At 30.9% G+C, this 19,408-nt stretch overlaps 1 protein-coding gene across 1 annotated transcript; it reads left to right on the plus strand.

The window, feature by feature from the left end:
* The first annotated feature begins 10,755 nt into the window (after positions 1 to 10,755).
* Positions 10,756 to 17,231, plus strand: LOC120083446 (beta-galactosidase 1). The gene is made up of 19 exons (XM_039039217.1): positions 10,756 to 11,363; positions 11,584 to 11,679; positions 11,775 to 11,887; positions 12,011 to 12,077; positions 12,193 to 12,285; positions 12,427 to 12,570; positions 13,023 to 13,111; positions 13,254 to 13,359; positions 13,450 to 13,537; positions 13,975 to 14,093; positions 14,172 to 14,336; positions 14,501 to 14,679; positions 14,792 to 14,901; positions 15,223 to 15,332; positions 15,468 to 15,578; positions 15,672 to 15,782; positions 15,932 to 16,137; positions 16,244 to 16,580; positions 16,661 to 17,231. Exons 1-19 carry the CDS (start codon positions 11,184 to 11,186, stop codon positions 16,769 to 16,771), a joined length of 2,535 nt encoding a protein of 844 aa, XP_038895145.1. The 5' UTR covers positions 10,756 to 11,183; the 3' UTR covers positions 16,772 to 17,231.
* The last annotated feature ends 2,177 nt before the right edge of the window (positions 17,232 to 19,408 follow it).

A 19,408-nucleotide genomic window follows, 5' to 3' on the forward strand; every position in this document is an offset into this window, starting at 1 on the left:
TGACATTTTTAAATTTCAAATTCATTATTTGAATAGACTATATATATAGTTTTCGAAGTCTTTACATTTGGATCACAAGATCTAGAAACATTTTTTAAAAATATAATAGATTGCCTACCAAATGGATATTCGTTACACTCAGTCAATCTAAAAATATAAAACAAAATGCAAATTGCATAAGGTTATGAGCTAATTTTTCTAAGAGATTCAGTCATGTAAATACTCTATGAATAATCAATGCAACTGCATCGCATTGCATCTATACTTTCTAATTCTTTTGTTGAATTAGTGATATCTTGTTAAGTTAAGCTAACCATTTTAGTTAACATGCTAGTGGAGTATTAATGTTGTGAATATTAAAATAAAAGTGGAACTCACCAAAAAAAAATATCAGACCAAAAGCCTAGACATGGGTTATCATGTGTTCTTAAACATAAGGCACACCATAAGACTGAAAGATTGCAGGAATTTACCTAAGATTTAATTAGCTATAGAGATATATGACTACTACTTGGTCTTATAAAAGAACTTGTGAAGCAAAGTTGAGTAGGAGTTGTTGTCGGTTTATAGTTTGGTAATGCAATTGTGATGCAACCGCATAATATAATACAACTCATCCGTAGGTTAAAACTTGATCTTTAATCCTCGTTTTTATTTACAACTGTACTTTATTATTAGCAACCAAACCCCAGATTCACTTGTTTATTGGTTACACTTGGTTACATTGAAAGTATTATATTAAAAATAACCGAATCATTCCCTAGTCTCGTGAGAAACAATATTTGGAATACCCCTAGTTTACTACTCATGATAGTGTATGCTTGCACTATACCTTACAAATTAATCATCATATCATTCATATACATTTCAGTCATCACAACTTCTCATTTTAAGTTTAACGGTTTCTAAGTCCTCCAAATTTTGAAGACGTTGGTTAAAATTCGAGTTTTTTTTTTTTTTATCTAAGATGATTTTTTAAAAGTATGACAGTAGTTGCAATTATACATTCAAATTCTTAATTGTAGAAATTAAGTATTAAAATCGGACTCCCAAATTTAAAATAGTTATAGAAACTAGACCTTCAATTGATAAAAGTTGAACACCCTCGTATTTATATAATTATTATAATTTCTATTATTACGTAAGTTTTAAGGTTTTTGGAATTTGTCCATCAACTTATTAAATTTTATGTCATAAAAGTTTATTGTTACAAAATTATGATAGTTCTCAAACTATAGAAGTTAAATAAAATAATAATAATAATAATAAATTAATAAATAAGAAAAAAGAGGGGGAAAAAAGTTGGAACATGATTCGCACGGCCCGGGGAGGAAAATCCGTATGGGTAAGGAATGTTGAGATGGCGGGAAAGGAAAAGGTTATTTTTTGTGACCGCCAAAACCCTATTTATAAGGGTCTCTTTGGAAAATGTGGAAAGAAGAAAAAAAAAACATAACAATTCTGGTAATTTGAATTGGGACCCACTCCTGGTCCCACCTGGACCACAATTTTTATGCTCCCAATCCACTTTCTTCCTTCAAAGGATAATATTCCACTTTGCAGAAATATAGTCTGTTTGAGATTTGTTTAATTTTCATTTTTTTATTTTTTTTAATTTCTTATTATAGTGTTTACTTTTAATAAATCTCAAATTTTACCCTCTAAAATCATTTTTATAATATTTTTTTTAAACAAATTAAAGTACAATATAGTGAAAGAGCTCATAAATGAGAATTTTTTTTATTTGTTGAAATTGAAATTTGATACCAACTAAAAATTTGTAAATTTTCGAAGGAATGAATGTCTTGCCAATATAGATAAAACTTGCACCAATTTAAATACTTTGACGTCAAGTTTGTAACCGTTTAGAGATTAGAGAATTCAAGATGTATTTTGGTGTACTTCAAATATCACAAGTCCTCTCGATTATATAGAAATGAGTTTCGTAACGATTATTCGCTAATTAATTTATCATGTCATTAATCAAATCGTTACTAATTGTTGTAAATTGTTGGATTTTTTTTATTAGTGACTCAAACATGTGTAAAAGAACAACACTTAGGCATAACCTGACTTTGATAGAGCTGTCCTCCTTGAGCTTTATGACCGTCTCCATGGATTGACCTTTATACTTAGGCATTATGATTTTATGGATGACCTTTGGATCGATCTCCATATTGGGTAATATTTTCAAATTTTTGTAAGTTTAATTTCTGTATTTTAAAAATTCTCATGTTAGTTTTGGTATTTTTAATAAATTTCAAAATTATGTTTTCAAAGTTATTTTTATTAAACTTGCTGAAATAATAATAATAAATTCTAAAAAAATAAAGTATAGTAGAGAGAAAGAGATCATAAATAATAAAAAGTTTTTTATATATATAAAAAATCAACTTTAGTGGTATGAGTAAATTAGACATTTAATAGCATATGGAGTATTTTAAATCATTTTTAATTGTATTCATTTAAATTTTGAATTCGATTAAATATTGTAATAATAACCTCTTAAGAAAAAAAAAAGGCATTTGAAGTTACCAATTATTTAAGTATATTATGTTTTTTTTAAAAAAAATATTTAAGTATATGGATCAAATTGCAACATTTATTTGAAAGCTAAGTTGATCATCCTTTTAACTTCGATGGTATAAAATGAAATTTTCCTTTTAGTAGAAAAGAGCAAAAATTCAAACTTCCATCGACCACCACTTAGTATTTATTCTTACACATTTAAGCATGAAAAAATAAAATGTTTGAGATTATTTTTCTCCCATGTAAATTTATTAAATCCGATTCTTTCTCTAAACTTTCCAAACTTTAGAACTAAAAGCAAACAAACAATTCAAATGCTCGAGAAAAATAAAATCATTACAAAAAAAAATAGTTACAACTAAAAATAAGAAGCTTGTAGGGATAATTGAAGTAATAATGTTTAATTAGTTGGTTTATGTTGCTTTCCTATAGTACTTTGGAAGTGAAAGAAAAGTGGTTAAAATAGGAAGCTATGGAGAAGATTAGGCAAAATAGCTGGATTGATCATTAGGAATGGTTGAAAAATTAGGGTTCACCAAATGGGAAAGACAATAATGCTAAGTTTATTTGAAGAGTTGTCCAAAATGATTGGGGCAAAGAAAATGAACTAAAGACCACCAAATATCTTCCTTCAAAGATATGCCATTTTTTTCCTCCCTTTGTGTATTCATGTTCATACCAACTAAAACTTTATATTATATAATCTCACTCCTCCCTCTTTTTTTTTCTTCTTATTATTCTTTTTAAATGTTGATTCTTGTCTATCATTTCTCAACACTTGTATATGACACAAAAAGAATAAAGAAAAAAAAAGATCTTTGAATTGTTTTTGTTTATGTAGATGCTTTTGGGATGATTTTTTGAATGCAATATTAAACTATTGCTTTAGCGAATTTATCTCTAATTTCTAACCTAGTCCATAAAGTTAATAAGGAGATTTTAATTCCATCCAGTCAAATTTTATGACAATATTTTATCGATAGAATGGGTGCGACTTACTAAGATGAGCATAGTCCAATTGACATAATGCATCATCAATCTCAAAGTTATAAGTTCGATTCTCTCTTCCAAAAACAAAAAAAAAAAAGTGACTTGTTTTCTTTATAGTCTTGACACCTACAATTTTAAATGTTTTAAAATATTATAATTAATCAACTTACTTCTATATCATTGGGCATGGTTTGGTTTTTTTAATCTTTTTTCTTTTTTTGTGGGTGACGTGTAATAATTTCATATTGATCTCAACTTTTTTTTTTTTTTTCTTTTAACAATATGTAGAGTGAGAAATCAAATATAATTTTGAAGTTGTTGAAATGCCTTAAATTTGTTTGTTGACATTTCAAACAACCCAAGTACAAAGCTCTCCTGATAGGGATTTCGGGGTAACGCCTCCGAAATTTAACATGTTTATTTATTTATAGTTATTTATAATTATGACCCTATAGTTTAGAATATTGTGCTATATAAACTCTCTAGCTCCAGATTAGAGACGTTGTTAGTGTATTCAAAAAATATTCTCTCTGATGATAGTATTCCCTCTCTGTTTTGTAGACATAGGTAATACACTGTTAATAAATCACGTATATTTGTGTATTGATTATTTTTATTTTTTCTATATTTCTTAATTCCCGATTTGGTAACCGAAGTTGATAAAAAAATAAAATTTTAAATTGCGGAATCAAATAAGATATGAATGTAAATTTAAAGGATAAATGTTTCCTTGTTTTTGTTTTTGTTTTTTGTTTTTTGTTTTTTTCTTTTTGTTAAATTTAAAGGATAAATGTTTCCTTTTTGTTTTGTTTTGTTTTTTTTTTTGTTTTTTGTTTTTTTTAAATTATATTTATTGCAATGATTTGGTTTTTCTCGTAATTTATCATTGCAACAATTAGTTACATCAGAATTGATTTTTTTTCCCTTTAAATAATAAGTTTGGTCACCGGCTTCCTGAAAGGTAAAATATCTTACAGCGTCTAATACAAAATGTTCCTCTTTAAAACATAACAACAAACAGATCGAATATCACAAATTTTGCTAAAAATAAATCATATATTTTTTTCCTCATAAGAATAAATAATAATGAAACTGCTCAAATCGAGTACAGATTTCTGATACTTTATGTAACCAACCAAATAAATCTTACATATAAAATTAAACTAAAAAAAATCAATTAGTCCACTATTATTTTATTTTGGAAGATTTCTATATATTAAGTAGCTCTCACGACTTCTTATAGATTTATTACTAAAGTTAAATTCTTTGATCAAAATCGGTTCAATAATAATAGTCAATTTAATGTAATAAATGAATTATGTAAATATATTTCCGCAATTGACAAAAGGGAATGTTCATAGTTTTTTTTTCTTTTTGAGAAAACTTGATAAAAAATAATTGTATGGACTACTTTTAAGATTTATTAAAAATATCGAACTTAAAATTACACAGATGAAAGTACGAGAAATAAAATTGAATAAAATTTAAAATATAAAGACTAAAATGATATTTTAACCTAATTCATTATACAAATGTTGTGTATGAATATAATATATGGTTTAAATATAAGAAAAAATAATAATGTGACATCACTAATTTACATTTTATAATATCCAAAGAGAGAGAAGCTAAGTTAAAAGATATTCAAATTATTACCTTTTTTTAGGAAGATATTCAAAACATTACTTATAAGATAAGAGATGTGACAAAGGTAGTTATAAACCAGTGTTTGCCAATCATGCAGGCTTTTTTAAAAAATGGATGAAAAAAAAAATAAAGAAAAATCATGCAAATTTATTTATTGTGTTAAATTACCAATTTGATGTTGATGGTTTGGTTTTAATTTTCAGTTTTTATCCATGACTTTAAAAGCTTATTACAATTCTTTGCCTATTTAATTAACATATTATATGAATGAAATTGTTTTTTTTTTTTTTTCCTACCGGCAAGTCACCCCCTTCCTTTTTAAAAAGCTTTCCTTTGATTAAAAAGGGTTCCTTAATGGTTACGCACATAATGGAAATGTGCATCATTTATAACAAATAGTCCGATCACGTCTACAAAAAAAAAAAAAAAAATTGGGATTTCAAATTTTAATTCAAAAATTTAAATTTCAAAGGTTTTATTTGCTTTTTTAAATTCAAATTATATTCTAAACTTTAAAATTATATTAATTAAAAGAGATTTTAAAAATAGAAAAAAAAGGAAAAATATTTACACAAACAACAACATTTAGTTATAATTGTGATAAACGTTTTGTCTATTATAAATAGATACGATAAAAGTCTATCGGTGTCTATTATTAATAGAAACTTATACAAGTCTGTTACTGATAGACATTTATAGAAATCTATTAATGTTTATACTGATAAAGGTTTATCATTGATAGAAACTGATAGAAATCTATCGGCATAGAAGTCTATCATTGATTATGTGGTGATAGAAACTAATACAATTATATCACTGATAGATGTTGATAGAAGTTTATCAATATTTTATTTTTACTATTTTTATAAATAATTTGATATATTTCTTATATGTGAAAATTTCTCTCCATTAAAACCAATTTTTGTAAGTATATTAATGTTTATCGTCAATTACATACTTACATTCTACGCATTAAGTGAGACTTTTTTTCCCTCACGATTTTTTGCTTGCATTCTATGTAATGTACATAAAAAAAAAAAAAAAAATACTCAAAGTAATTTATACTATTAGAAGTTTGATTTAAAAAAAATAAACAAGCCTCAACCATTTAAGATATATTTTTTTTTAGGTAAAAGATGGATTTTGTTTCTTTTGAATACACATTAAATTTAGAGTAAAAATTATCCTTTTATGACTTTTCAATAATCTAAGTTTTTTTAGGGCATATATATATATTGAAAGATATTATTGGTGTAGGTTGAAGAGGGGAAAAGGGAACATAATTGCAACACCAATTCGGTTGTTAGGAAATAGTCATTGCCAGCGAATTTATTAATGCAACTTGCAATTTGCAAAATACATCTCTCATTCTTATTACTATGGTTAAATTACATATATAGTTTCATATCATAATCTTATATTTATTTATATCTCTTTTAAAAATTATATTTGATTTAAAGAATAGGATTAGAAATTGATCAACCATGGATTCACGACTAAACAAACAATCAATTTTATTGTTTATTTTAAAAGTTTGAATTTTGTGTCTATAAGATCCAATTGAACATAAAATTTTGAAGTCGTATATAATAGATCGATTATTTTTTAAATTTATAAATAATCAAAGACCTATAATATTAAATTGATAGTTGAAAAATCAAGAGATTATTAATCACAAATTCTAATATTTATAGACTTAATTTGTAGTTCAAACTATTATTAAATACCTAACTCTCCTAATAATTTTAAATATACACCGTAAAATGAGTCATCTATTTTTATTTTTCTTCTTCATGGAGAATTATACAATCAAACGTCAAACTATGGAAAGAACATTTATTTGACAAAAAAATGGATTTATTGAAATACGTAATATTCAATGAATGAAGTCACTGGATAATTATTATTTATAAGAGTAGTTAGATAGTTATTGTAAAAATATATATGACGTGTGATATGAGAAATTTTTAATTAAATATAAATCATAAAATGGATAAATAGAGGATGGGAAAATTGAAGCGTGTAAATTTGAGAATCTAATGAATAAGAAGAATAAACCGTGACGACAACTGACATGCTTCAAAACGACAAACGTCAATAGAAGATTTTTCGGTAATTAAAAGCTTCCTTCAACTTTACTCTTATAATAATACGTTAAATTAATTGACGAGTGGCCTTCTTTGACTTGGTCTAATTAATAATACGTTAATTAAATTGTTGTTTATTTTTTTTAGTTCAACCGTTGCGAGGGTGAGAGATCTCGATATCAACTTTAAGAGTAACGGTAAGTGGAGCTTATACTTAACTATAATCGGGTTGACAAATTGTTGTTCATTTTAGTTGATTGACATCAATGTTTGAAATTTACTATTTTAGTTATGCTTTTATTAAGTCGATATCTCATTCAAGGAGAAAATAAGAATCCATTAGTAAAGATTCATGTTAACTTTCCCCCCTCTTATACTAAAACATAGATGTAAATTACGACTAGCAAGCACCTTCAATCCAATGATATTTCGTAATAACAATGATGACCATTTTGAATCTAGTTTAATTGTCAAGATACTATCAACATTTTTTTAGGTTAAAAATATTGATCTTTATAGTTCAGTGATTTGAAGCTTTACCTCTCTTATTAGAATGAAAATATATGTCTAGAACAATTGAACTATGTTTAAGTTGACGTTGATTTATATATAAATAACTATCAAATCGTAACAGACAAAATATGATACTAGACAACATTTTATTTAAACCTACAAATGATTAGATGAATCATAGTTTCCTTGTTATAAATTTATAACACCATGCAAACGTCAAGATTAACATGTGACATTAATGTTTTATAGATATTTACTAAAGGTATCTATTAATTTTTAATTACGAGATTGAACGCTTCGATTTACAAATATAACAAATATATCCCCGATTATAACTATGTTTTATTATTATTATACCTATAAAGACTATAAAGCTGCTAAATTCAAATTCATTATTAAAGATAGTCAAAGTTTGGGCTCGAAAAATGTAGAATCTTCCATGGTCGCTTTGCTTTTACCTTTTAAAAAGACTATTTAGGAAGTTTGTTACCAAAATAATTGTTTTAGGAAGAAAGAAGAAATGAATTTTATTGATTCACGAGTTGGATTTTGTTAATGGGTAAATTGAATTTTATATGTCGAGTAGCATATTAGTTGTGTTAGAATAAGTTAATATATCGATAATTTAAGTCTCTTTTGATAATCATTTTGTTTTTTAAAATTAAGCCTACGAACACTACGATTAAAAATGGTATCTTTCGAAAAACTATTTTTGTGTTTTTTTTTTTTTTTAATATGACTAAGAATTTAACCATTGTACTTAAAGAAATGTGCAAACAAAAAATGTGGACGATTAGGTTTATTTAAAAAAAAAAACAAAAAATAAAGACCTCGTTTGATAACCATTTTGGTTTTTTGTTTTTATTAATGGGTAAATTAGACCTTATATGTAGCATAGTAATAGTGTTAGAATGGGTTAATATATTAATAAATTAATAATGCATCATTTTTTAGTTAACAAAGTTTAGTAACTTTTTTTTTTTATTTAAATGATTCATATAATTTTTTAATATATTAAGAGAAAGATTAGATTATCAAAGACTAATGATGAAATTGAGAATTACCTAACCCACTCCCAATGTCTCACACATTCAAATTAATCCAAACTATTTTAAATAACTGACATATATTGAATTTACTACTCACAAATGCATGGTTAAAAGTTGTTGGGAAGAATTTCTTAAAAGAAAAAAAAAAAGTTGTTAGGAAGAATTTATGGAAAGAAATAAAAACAAAATAGTAACTTTGTGAAAAAAAATGTTCAGGCATTTATTAAATCAGTATAAGAAAACTTATTAAAATTTTGATTAAAATACTATTTGGTCCATCTACGTTATGTTTACTTTTATTTTAATGTATACGCCAATATTATAGAGATGGAAGATCTAAGGAAAATTGTCATACTATCAAGTTTTTACTTTTACTTGAGATATACCAAGATTCTTTATATCTTCTCGATCTTACTTTATTTTTTACAAAAAATGATCGATCAGGAAATCTGAAAAATTAGTTAAGATTTGTATAAAATTTAGAAAGATTACATAATATTGAGAAAAATCGATAGAATCTTGACGTTAATAGTTCGAGATTTTATGGAGAAGACCAAAACAAACAATAAGTCAGCTTTTCTAAATTAACAATTTTATTTTGATTCACTACTTTTAATAAACTTTAAAATTATTATCATATAATTTTAGTGTTAGAGTTTCTAGAAAAAAAGGTTTTTCCTATAAATTTAACCTAATCAATGATGTATTTTCCTGCATATAAATTATTACTATTATTTAACTAATTTAAATAAAAAATAACTTTAAAGAACTAATTTTAGGATTGATTAGAAATATATAAATTAAATTTAGACATTTAAAAGAAGATAAATTAAAATGATATTTTAATCCAACACTCTTTTTAAAGCAAAAAATATTAAATGAATATAATTTTTAATTGTTTAAACTTAAAAAGGCAAAAAACTAATCTTGGAGGCTTATGAAAAGAATTAATAATTTTCAAAACCTTTTTTTCATTTATTGAAATAATAATATTCAAAAAGTTAATATTCACTCGTAGAACCTCACGCGCCATAAACGAGCGTGGAATCACCCAAATTCAAAGGAGTAATGGGCCGGTAAAGTAGGAATGAAACTGGCTGCTTAGCATAGGGATTGAGTTAAAGAATCTTTGTAATGTTTCAAATTTTAAAATTCAATTTAAAAAAAAAACACAGAATAACTTTCCTTCACTCTCGGCCAAACACGTCCTTGTCATTTTTTAAATTAATTATTTACATATCCATAAATCAATTTATAAAATATATAATTTTTTTTAAACGGAAATTTAATTCCTAGACTTTGAAATTAATATCAAGCCACGTTTATCAATTTACAATAAAAATTAGTATTGGTGTAATCACAATGGAATTCCATTGAAAGATCAACGGTAACGAGCCGCAATTGCATGCGTAAATAGATGATTTTGATCACATTTACTAATATGTTACACGATAATAGTAATACTACCGACGGTAACGATAAAGATATAAAGATATCGGAATGATTTCCAAATGCAATAAAACTAAGCAATGAGCTCTAGATGTTAGTACGAGTATGAAAAGATAACACCACACAAATCAAATGGATACCATTTTTTATGTAGTTTGAAATGTGTTCTTTATAAAAAAAAATTTAATTAGATTTTTTTAACTAATTGTAGTTGAGAATATGTATTCAGTTGAGATAGGCTCATACTGACAAAATCATGTAAGTTCTTAACAACATAGAAACTAAAATGATGCCATTTGAAAATTTAGTGACAAAATCTTTAATTAATTAAGATTAAGGGGAGAAAGTGTTTTTTTTAAAGAATTTTAATTAAGGTTTGATTGGATGAAGCTCTCCGCGTGAGTGTTCAAGTATGGCCAAAGAAGAAGAGGGTCCCGCAGAGTTCCTTCCTCCATTGAGTTGTTTAAAAGCAGCTGAAGAGCATCTTCATTTTTTCACAAAAGACTCGATCTTTTTAATGCAAAAACCAACCCATTTCACAAAAAACACTCTTTAATCTTTATAATAAATTTTCCCACTTCCTCTTCAAAACCCCACATTTTTTTTTTAATTTTCTCTTCAATGATTTGTATCTAAAGAAGACACATAGCAGTGGAGGAAAGCCCCCAAAAAAGTGAGGTGAGGAATAGAGAGTACTGTAACAAAAGGGCTCTTCACCCAACCCAAACCCAGCTGGGTTTCTTTTGTTTTTCCTACCATTTCTTTTCTTTTCCCCTTCCACAATCTCTAGTTATCAAGCATAGAATAAAGCGCCTACTAGGGGAAAGGAACAAGAATAACACAAAAAGACCCTTCTTCTATCTCCATTTCCTTTGGTTGGTTCAAGCTTTTGAGGGTTTGGGGTTGTTGTTCTGTTCTCATGGTGGAAATGGGGCTGGAGAAGCTCAAAATGTGGAATGTGATAGTGGGGCTTTTGTGTTTGTTTGGTGTTTTTTCTGTTCAAGCATCTGTTTCTTATGATTCCAAGGCTATTATCATTAATGGGCAGAGGAGGATTCTCATTTCAGGATCCATTCACTATCCAAGAAGCACTTCTGAGGTAATGTTTTAAATGTGCTTCATTGTATGTGTGTGTGTGTGTGTTTGTTTGTTTTCTCTTTTCTGTTCTTCTTTTCTGGTTTGATGATTATTCAGATGGGCATTCATAGATTTCCATCAAAATAATGAATACGTATTCTTTTCCCCCTTTGCATGTATTGTTTTTTTCCCCTGGGGTTTCTTACTTATTTTGGAATTTTGTTCTTTCTGGGCTCCTACAGATGTGGCCAGATCTTATTCAGAAGGCTAAGGAAGGAGGGCTAGATGTGATTGAGACTTATGTCTTCTGGAATGGGCATGAGCCTGAACCTGACAAAGTAATGGAGGACTCTATTTTTCACTCAAATTTCTTTATGCTCTTCCCCTTCTAGTGTATTAAACTTGAACAAAAATTTGAATCATCATCTTGCAGTACTACTTTGAAGGGAACTATGATCTGGTTAGGTTTGTCAAGCTGGTGCAGCAAGCTGGCCTTTATGTTCATCTCAGGATTGGTCCTTATGTTTGTGCTGAATGGAACTTTGGGTAATGCATCATTGGTAACTCTTCTTGTTTACTTATTACTAGAAATTGGGAAGAAGAAAGAAGATAATTAAACACCATAAAGTTTTAGAAATTGATTAAATGTTCTTTCATTTATTATCTCAGTGGGTTCCCTGTTTGGCTGAAGTACATTCCTGGTATCAGCTTCAGGACGGATAATGCCCCTTTCAAGGTAGGCGTTTTGCTGTCATGAATATGAGATATCGATTTTATATACCCCTGTTACATGATTCTGATTTGATTTTCTTTTCTAAATCAATTTTCTCCTCCAATTTTGGACAATCAAGTTTCATATGGAAAAATTTACCAAGAAAATCGTGAATATGATGAAAGCAGAGAGGTTATATGAATCTCAAGGTGGTCCAATAATTTTATCTCAGGTAAGCAAAATTTTTTTTTGCACTAATAAGATAGATTCTCTTTTCTTTCTGAATGCACTTGATTTTTCTTAAAGTTGTCCTTGACATGAAATGACTCGGTAAAGTAACGAAGCATCTTTCTTTTTTCATCATTTTGTATAGATTGAGAATGAATATGGACCTATGGAATATGAACTTGGTGCACCAGGAAAAGCATACTCAACATGGGCCGCACAAATGGCTTTGGGACTTGGTACTGGTGTCCCATGGGTCATGTGCAAGCAAGATGATGCCCCAGATCCTATTGTAAGCATTACCATACCTTCTTCTTATTCCCAATGTTTACTTTAAATATTTCACGTGTCATGTTTGGTAGTGCACTCTTCTAAATGTTGATTGGAAATGGATTTAATAATCATTTGCTTTGCACATGGATCATGTTTGCTGTTCTTCTGTCCGTTTGTTTGATTGTTGCATTACTATATTTCTTTTGACATCTGTGAATTCTTTAAAGCTGATTGATATATGTAACTTCTAGTTATATTCTTCGCATTCTATTAATCTTGGAAACAAATATATGCTTCCATTGCCTCCATCTATTAAAGATTCTGATGTCACTTAACTAAAAGTTAATTGGTAAATTCTGCATGGAATTCATTTTCAACAAGTTTTGGTGAATTCATTACTCTCTCTGCTGCTAGTTAATCATACTGTAAGGAATAACTACTAAGCTAAGTATATTATTTTGTTTCTAACAGATTAACACCTGCAATGGTTTCTATTGCGATTATTTCTCTCCAAACAAAGCTTACAAACCCAAGATATGGACGGAAGCCTGGACTGGGTGGTAAGTTGTCATTCTTTTATATCATCTGAAGTTCCCTCAATATTTTCATCTATGGCAAGTACTTGCAGACACGTGGATGTAGTAAAAGAATCTATTATTTTTGAGCTAATTGTAATTGTCTTCTCTCTCTTTTCTATTACAGGTTTACTCAGTTTGGAGGTGCGGTTCCTCATAGACCAGCTGAAGACATGGTGTTTGCCGTTGCAAGGTTCATTCAGAAGGGAGGATCACTCATTAACTACTATATGGTAAGAGTACATTGTTTGCTGCATCTGCTAATTGAAAAGAACATATTTAATCAGTCAACTGATCTTGAGTCATTTTTGTTACTTTTCAAGTATCACGGTGGAACAAATTTTGGACGAACGGCTGGTGGTCCCTTCATTGCTACTAGTTATGATTATGATGCCCCTATTGATGAATATGGTAAGATCAAAATATTTGTACTCCTGTCTTTGATGTTACATCTTTATGAAACTATTAGTTTTCATATATTCTATCATATGCTATGTTTGGAGAGTTGGTGCTTCAATTATTTCACCATTGCAATGGGACAACTAAGGTTTTTAAAATAAAAAATGAAAAGTATTTTTTGTCCCCCATGCTTTACTTTTTGATGACATCGTTTGCAAGTTCTGTTTTGGTTGTGACTGGGAAACGACTCTGTTCTGAACAGCCAGTATGGATGAACAAGGATTTGGTCAAATAATGTTCATGACTAGTCTACTTAGATGTCTTCTACCTCCAACCTCAGTGGTATATTCATTTTTCTCCAAAGAGGAATTTGATGTATGACTTGAGACTGAAAGTATGTTGGTCTGGAACCATCCATCTGAGAGCTATATATTTGACTCTGGATGCAGGCTTATTGAGGCAACCTAAATGGGGTCATCTAAAAGATCTGCATCGAGCAATTAAACTTTGTGAGCCAGCTCTTGTGTCTGGAGATCCGGTTGTGACGCGACTCGGGAATTATCAAGAGGTGAGCATTTTCTTTTATCTGCAAATTCTAGTTGATGAACCTACAAAACTAAACCTCTTAAATTCAACATTCTTATAGGCTCATGTATTCAAATCAAAATCTGGTGCTTGTGCTGCGTTCCTTTCGAATTACAACCCAAGATCGTACGCCACGGTGTCTTTTGGTAACATGCACTACAATATTCCGCCTTGGTCTATTAGCATTCTTCCGGACTGTAAAAATACAGTTTACAATACTGCAAGGGTAAGGGAAAAACTCTGCTAACAAATTATCGAACATAAACATTCTGAATGGTCTCTGCATTTGTTTTGGAAATTTATTTGAAATAACAAAAGACTAAACATTGCACTTCTATTAGTTCAGCATAAAAGATTTTGACTATATATGTTCAAAATTCTAATGTGCAGGTCGGTGCCCAAACTGCGAGAATGAAGATGGCTCCTGTTCCAATGCATGGAAGTTTCTCATGGCAGGCATACAATGAAGAGCCAGCCTCTTATAATGATAAAGCATTTACCACTGTGGGGTTGTTAGAGCAGATAAATACTACAAGGGATGCCACTGATTACTTGTGGTACACAACAGAGTAAGTGATGAATATTTGCACAGTTCTCTTCTTTTTAGCCTTTTCTTCTTGTTCTTTTTCAGTAATCATTTTAGGTTTCTAGATTTAAACATTTGTGATTCTCCCTTTGCAGTGTACATATTGATGATAATGAAGGATTTTTGAGAAGTGGAAAGTATCCTGTTCTTACAGTTTTGTCAGCGGGCCATGCTATGCATGTTTTCGTTAACGGTCAACTCACAGGTGTGTAAAATATTGTCGATTGAAGGTTATCTTTCTCATTGTACATATAAGTGGGAGAATTCGGAATGACCATAAATTTATCTTCTATAACAAATGACACTACTTAACTGTGCTGTTTCTGAAAATGGCTTACTCCAAAACATTGGAATTTGGAGACTGTCCTCCTTTTGGAACCTCTAAAAACATTTTCAGAATCTTAATAGATGTTAGAACCTGCAAAGTCAATATATTCCCTTGATATTTCTTAACAACATATCTTAAAGAATGAAAAGTTAATGATCGAGATTTATCTCCAACTCAAACATATTTTTCCTTTTACAGGAACTGCTTATGGAAGTTTAGACTTCCCAAAGCTAACATTTAGCAGGGCGGTGAACTTAAGGGCAGGGAGCAACAAAATTGCACTTCTAAGTATCGCCGTCGGTCTCCCAGTGAGTTTTCTTCCTTTGAAAGAGGCTTAGAGTGGAAATCAATTATTTTTTTGGTTCTCACTTGGTCTTTTAAATGATGAATTAATATGATTGTAAATTGATTCTTGTCTCTATGATCTCTTGTATACAATTCAGAATGTGGGTCCACATTTTGAGATGTGGAACGCTGGCATCCTTGGCCCGGTTAATCTGAATGGTCTCAACGAGGGCAGAAGAGACTTGACCTGGCAGAAATGGACTTACAAGGTTTGTACCAAATTTTTGGGTACTGTACTAGAACTGTCTGATGTCCCAGCATCACCATGTCTAACACTAACATTTTTGCACATTGTCAATCAGATTGGTTTGGATGGAGAAGCAATGAGTCTTCATTCCCTCAGTGGAAGTTCCTCTGTTGAATGGATTCAGGGATCTCTTGTCACTCAGAGGCAACCACTGACATGGTTTAAGGTATCTTATGTTTCAATTTCATCTCGTGATCCTCTAAGGTTGTTGGGGGAACGTTTGCCTTTGTTGCTTCCTCAAACCGAAAGAGCTGAGATTTCTCGTCTTAGGCTTTTAATTCAGCCACTTACATATCTTGATGTGTTTTTATTCAGACTACTTTCAATGCCCCTGCTGGAAATTCACCCTTAGCGTTAGATATGGGTAGTATGGGGAAAGGACAGATATGGTTAAATGGTCAGAGTCTCGGACGCTACTGGCCTGCTTACAAGTCATCTGGTTCTTGTGGTTCCTGTGATTATACCGGTACATATAATGAGAAGAAATGCTCGAGTAACTGTGGTGAGGCGTCTCAGAGATGGTAGGCAACAAAATTTCAAAATGAACTCTAAACTCTACTTTTGCAGTTCTTCAGTTCAAACATTGGTAAACTAACTGGCTCTGCTCTTTGATAATTGTTTTATTAGGTATCACGTTCCCCGTTCTTGGTTAAACCCGACAGGAAATCTGTTGGTCGTGTTTGAAGAATGGGGCGGAGACCCGAATGGAATTCATCTGGTCAGAAGAGATGTAGATAGTGTATGCATCAATATCAACGAGTGGCAGCCAACCCTTATGAACTGGCAAATGCAAGCCTCAGGAAAAGTCAACAAGCCCTTAAGGCCAAAAGCTCATCTGTCCTGTGGCCCTGGCCAAAAGATATCATCGGTCAAATTCGCTAGCTTCGGAACTCCGGAAGGTGAATGTGGAAGTTTCCGAGAGGGAAGCTGCCATGCCCATCATTCATATGATGCTTTCCAAAGGGTAAGTAACCTATAGTTTTTCTACAATCTATCCATGTCACTTCTCTTACAAGTCAAATCTAATTTCCCTCATTCTCGCAGACCTGTGTCGGACAGAACTTCTGCACAGTAACAGTAGCGCCAGAGATGTTCGGAGGCGACCCATGTCCGAACGTGATGAAGAAACTCTCGGTGGAAGTTGTCTGCAGCTGATGGATATATGATGGAAGTTAAGTAAGTGTTGGAAGTGTTTGATAGTTTTTTTATTTTTGGTAAAAGTTGAAAGTGAAGAATCCAGGAAAACAGAAACTCATTCATTTTGGCCGTTCTCCATTGGTGAAGTTGTACAAAATATACGACAGACTGATGGAAGAGAGGGTCTTGAGATTGGGAAATATGATGAATTGTGGGGATTTATGTGTAAATAGTTAGCTGTTTTTTGATTGGCATTCTCACCAATCACACCATATTATTATAGAAAAGTTGGGAGAAATGAAATTATTGGAGGGTTTGTTTGGGTCACAGATGCACATTGAGGTTTTAATTATTGAATCCATGTGCTTCTGTTCTTTACTTTTCTTAAGTTGTTGAAAGAAATGGAAGCCTCTAGCTTCTGTTCAATTGAACTGTACTCTTATCATTTTTAACTTCATGGGAAGCAATTGTTTGCAAAGCTCTCTCTACTCTCTCTACTCTTTCACTTTTCACTTCACGGGAAGCACTTCTAGCTTTGTTTTCAAAGCATCTCTTATTCATTTAATTAAAAAAAGCTTCAAACAAAAATAGCCCAGTCCAATTCAAGCCTTGTCCACTTCTTGAATAGAAGGTAGGACAACAAAACAAACAAAAACAAATAGTTAACTAGTTTGGTATAGTTTTCGAAAATGTTGTGGTTGATGATTTTGTTTTATGTTTTTAAAAATTAGGCTGGTTTTCTCACCAACATTTATCGATAGCGTTTTTAGTCTGAGTTAGAAAAAAAAAAAAGTTTTTTAAGACTACAAATTTTGGTTTTAGATAAATTAGTCGAAACGATTAAAAGAAATAGTTATTTACTTCTGCTTCTTAACAATTATATAGTAATTGCAAAAATTTTGTATGTAGGAAATTTTTTTTTATAGGGATAACTTATAACGTATGATACCCCATCCCAACCATACAACCGATAATTGAATGTAGATGATGCACTCAAGTATTGATATGTTTTTTTTTCTTTAAGAAAAGAAAAGTAAAACCAAAACATATTTTACAATTTTTTTTTAAATTATGATAAATATTAATTTATATCTATAAATTTTGGACGTTATATCATTAAAAACTTCGGTTGAAATTAAGGTTTCTTTACTCTAAGGACATTTATGTCTTTATACTTGTACCCTAGAGTTTCCCTTTTTTCTATTTAAACTGGTTTCTCTACTATATATTTTTCATCATAGTATCATGGAGACGAAACTTTGGCTACCATTGAGGAAAACCCAATAGGCCCATCTTTAGCGTGATGATCACCCAACCCGCTCCGACCAGCCGATCCGAACAGGGGAGCCATGATCGAGGGAACTAGCTACCAGTCGAAAATAAATCATGTTAGTGGCTGTCAGGATTCTGTTTATCAGCCGAATGTGAGCAATAGGTTAGGGCAATCTTCACCGGTCATGGGTGAGTTTGGAGGGAGAGAATCTTCATCATACCATCAGGACCAAGGGAGTATAATCCAAGATCAGTTTACTCAGTTGCAGTTGCAGATTAAACAACAGAATGAGATGTTCCAGCAGCAGATAACTGCTATTGGGGAAGCCCTAGGATCGACATCCAATGTCCAACCAGATCTAAACCAAAATCAACCAATCTATCCTGGAAATTCGGTAACTTCGTTCCCCACTTACTTAAATTTATGTTCTGGAGCTATAGGCAACTCTTTTAGCTTTATTATAGGAGAAAAGTTGAATGGTGATAATTATTTTTCTTGGTCCCAATCCATTAAAATGGCCCTTGAGGGTCATCACAAATTTGGGTATTTGACAAGTGAAATACCAAAACCAAAGACAGGTGACCTCCAAGAGTGAATTTGGAAAGGAGAGGATTGTTTGTTGAGATCGATTCTGATTGGAAGTATGGAACTTCAGGTTGAAAAACCCTTATTATATGTAGCCACAACTCGTGATATTTGGGAGGCAACCCAAAAACTCAACTCCAGGAGACAGAATGCCTCTCGTTTATATACCTTACGTAAGCAGGTCCATGAGTGTAGACATGGAACAATGGATGTTACAGCTTACTTTAATAAACTGTCACTCTTGTGGCAAGAGATGACAAGAGAGGGATTTGTGCTGTGAAATGATTTGGAACTGTTCATGTGGAGGAGTTTTACATTATCAGTCTGAGGAAACTGACCGCGTGTATGACTTTCTTACCGGACAAACTCTAAATTTGTTACTGTGCGAAGTCGTATATTGGGGACCAGGCCTATACCATCCCTAATGGAAGTCTGTTCTGAAGTTCGTCTGGAGGAAGATAGGCCGAGGGCCATGAACAATACACTTGTGACACTAACAGATTTTGCTGCTTTCAAAACATCAGGCCTTGTCCATGATAAACAAAACAATAAGCCGGCCCCAGTGTGTGAACATTGCAAGAAACCCTGGCACATGAAAGACAATGCTGGAAGTTTCACGGCCGACCACCGAATGGTAAGAAATGACAGTCAAGTTGGGCACTAGTAGGTGAAGCAGTAATTGGAGATATACAGGAAACTACTCAGAGCATTTCTACTACAGTTGGAGTAAGTGCAATCACCCAATCAGGTACTTTTCACTCCTTTGGCCTTGTGAGTATAATTGGTAATAAACCATG

The sequence above is a fragment of the Benincasa hispida genome, chromosome 1, assembly GCF_009727055.1.
Source record: "Benincasa hispida cultivar B227 chromosome 1, ASM972705v1, whole genome shotgun sequence".
In the NCBI taxonomy this organism is placed as follows: Eukaryota; Viridiplantae; Streptophyta; class Magnoliopsida; order Cucurbitales; family Cucurbitaceae; genus Benincasa; species Benincasa hispida.

Excerpts from the sequence above, each read along its gene's own strand:
- LOC120083446 (XM_039039217.1), top strand. The coding sequence starts at position 11,184 with ATGGTGGAAATGGGGCTGGAGAAGCTCAAAATGTGGAATGTGATAGTG. Across the intron at positions 11,888-12,010 it reads TGTGCTGAATGGAACTTTGG|TGGGTTCCCTGTTTGGCTGA; the intron begins GTAATGCATCAT and ends TTATTATCTCAG. Across the intron at positions 13,538-13,974 it reads TGCCCCTATTGATGAATATG|GCTTATTGAGGCAACCTAAA; the intron begins GTAAGATCAAAA and ends CTCTGGATGCAG.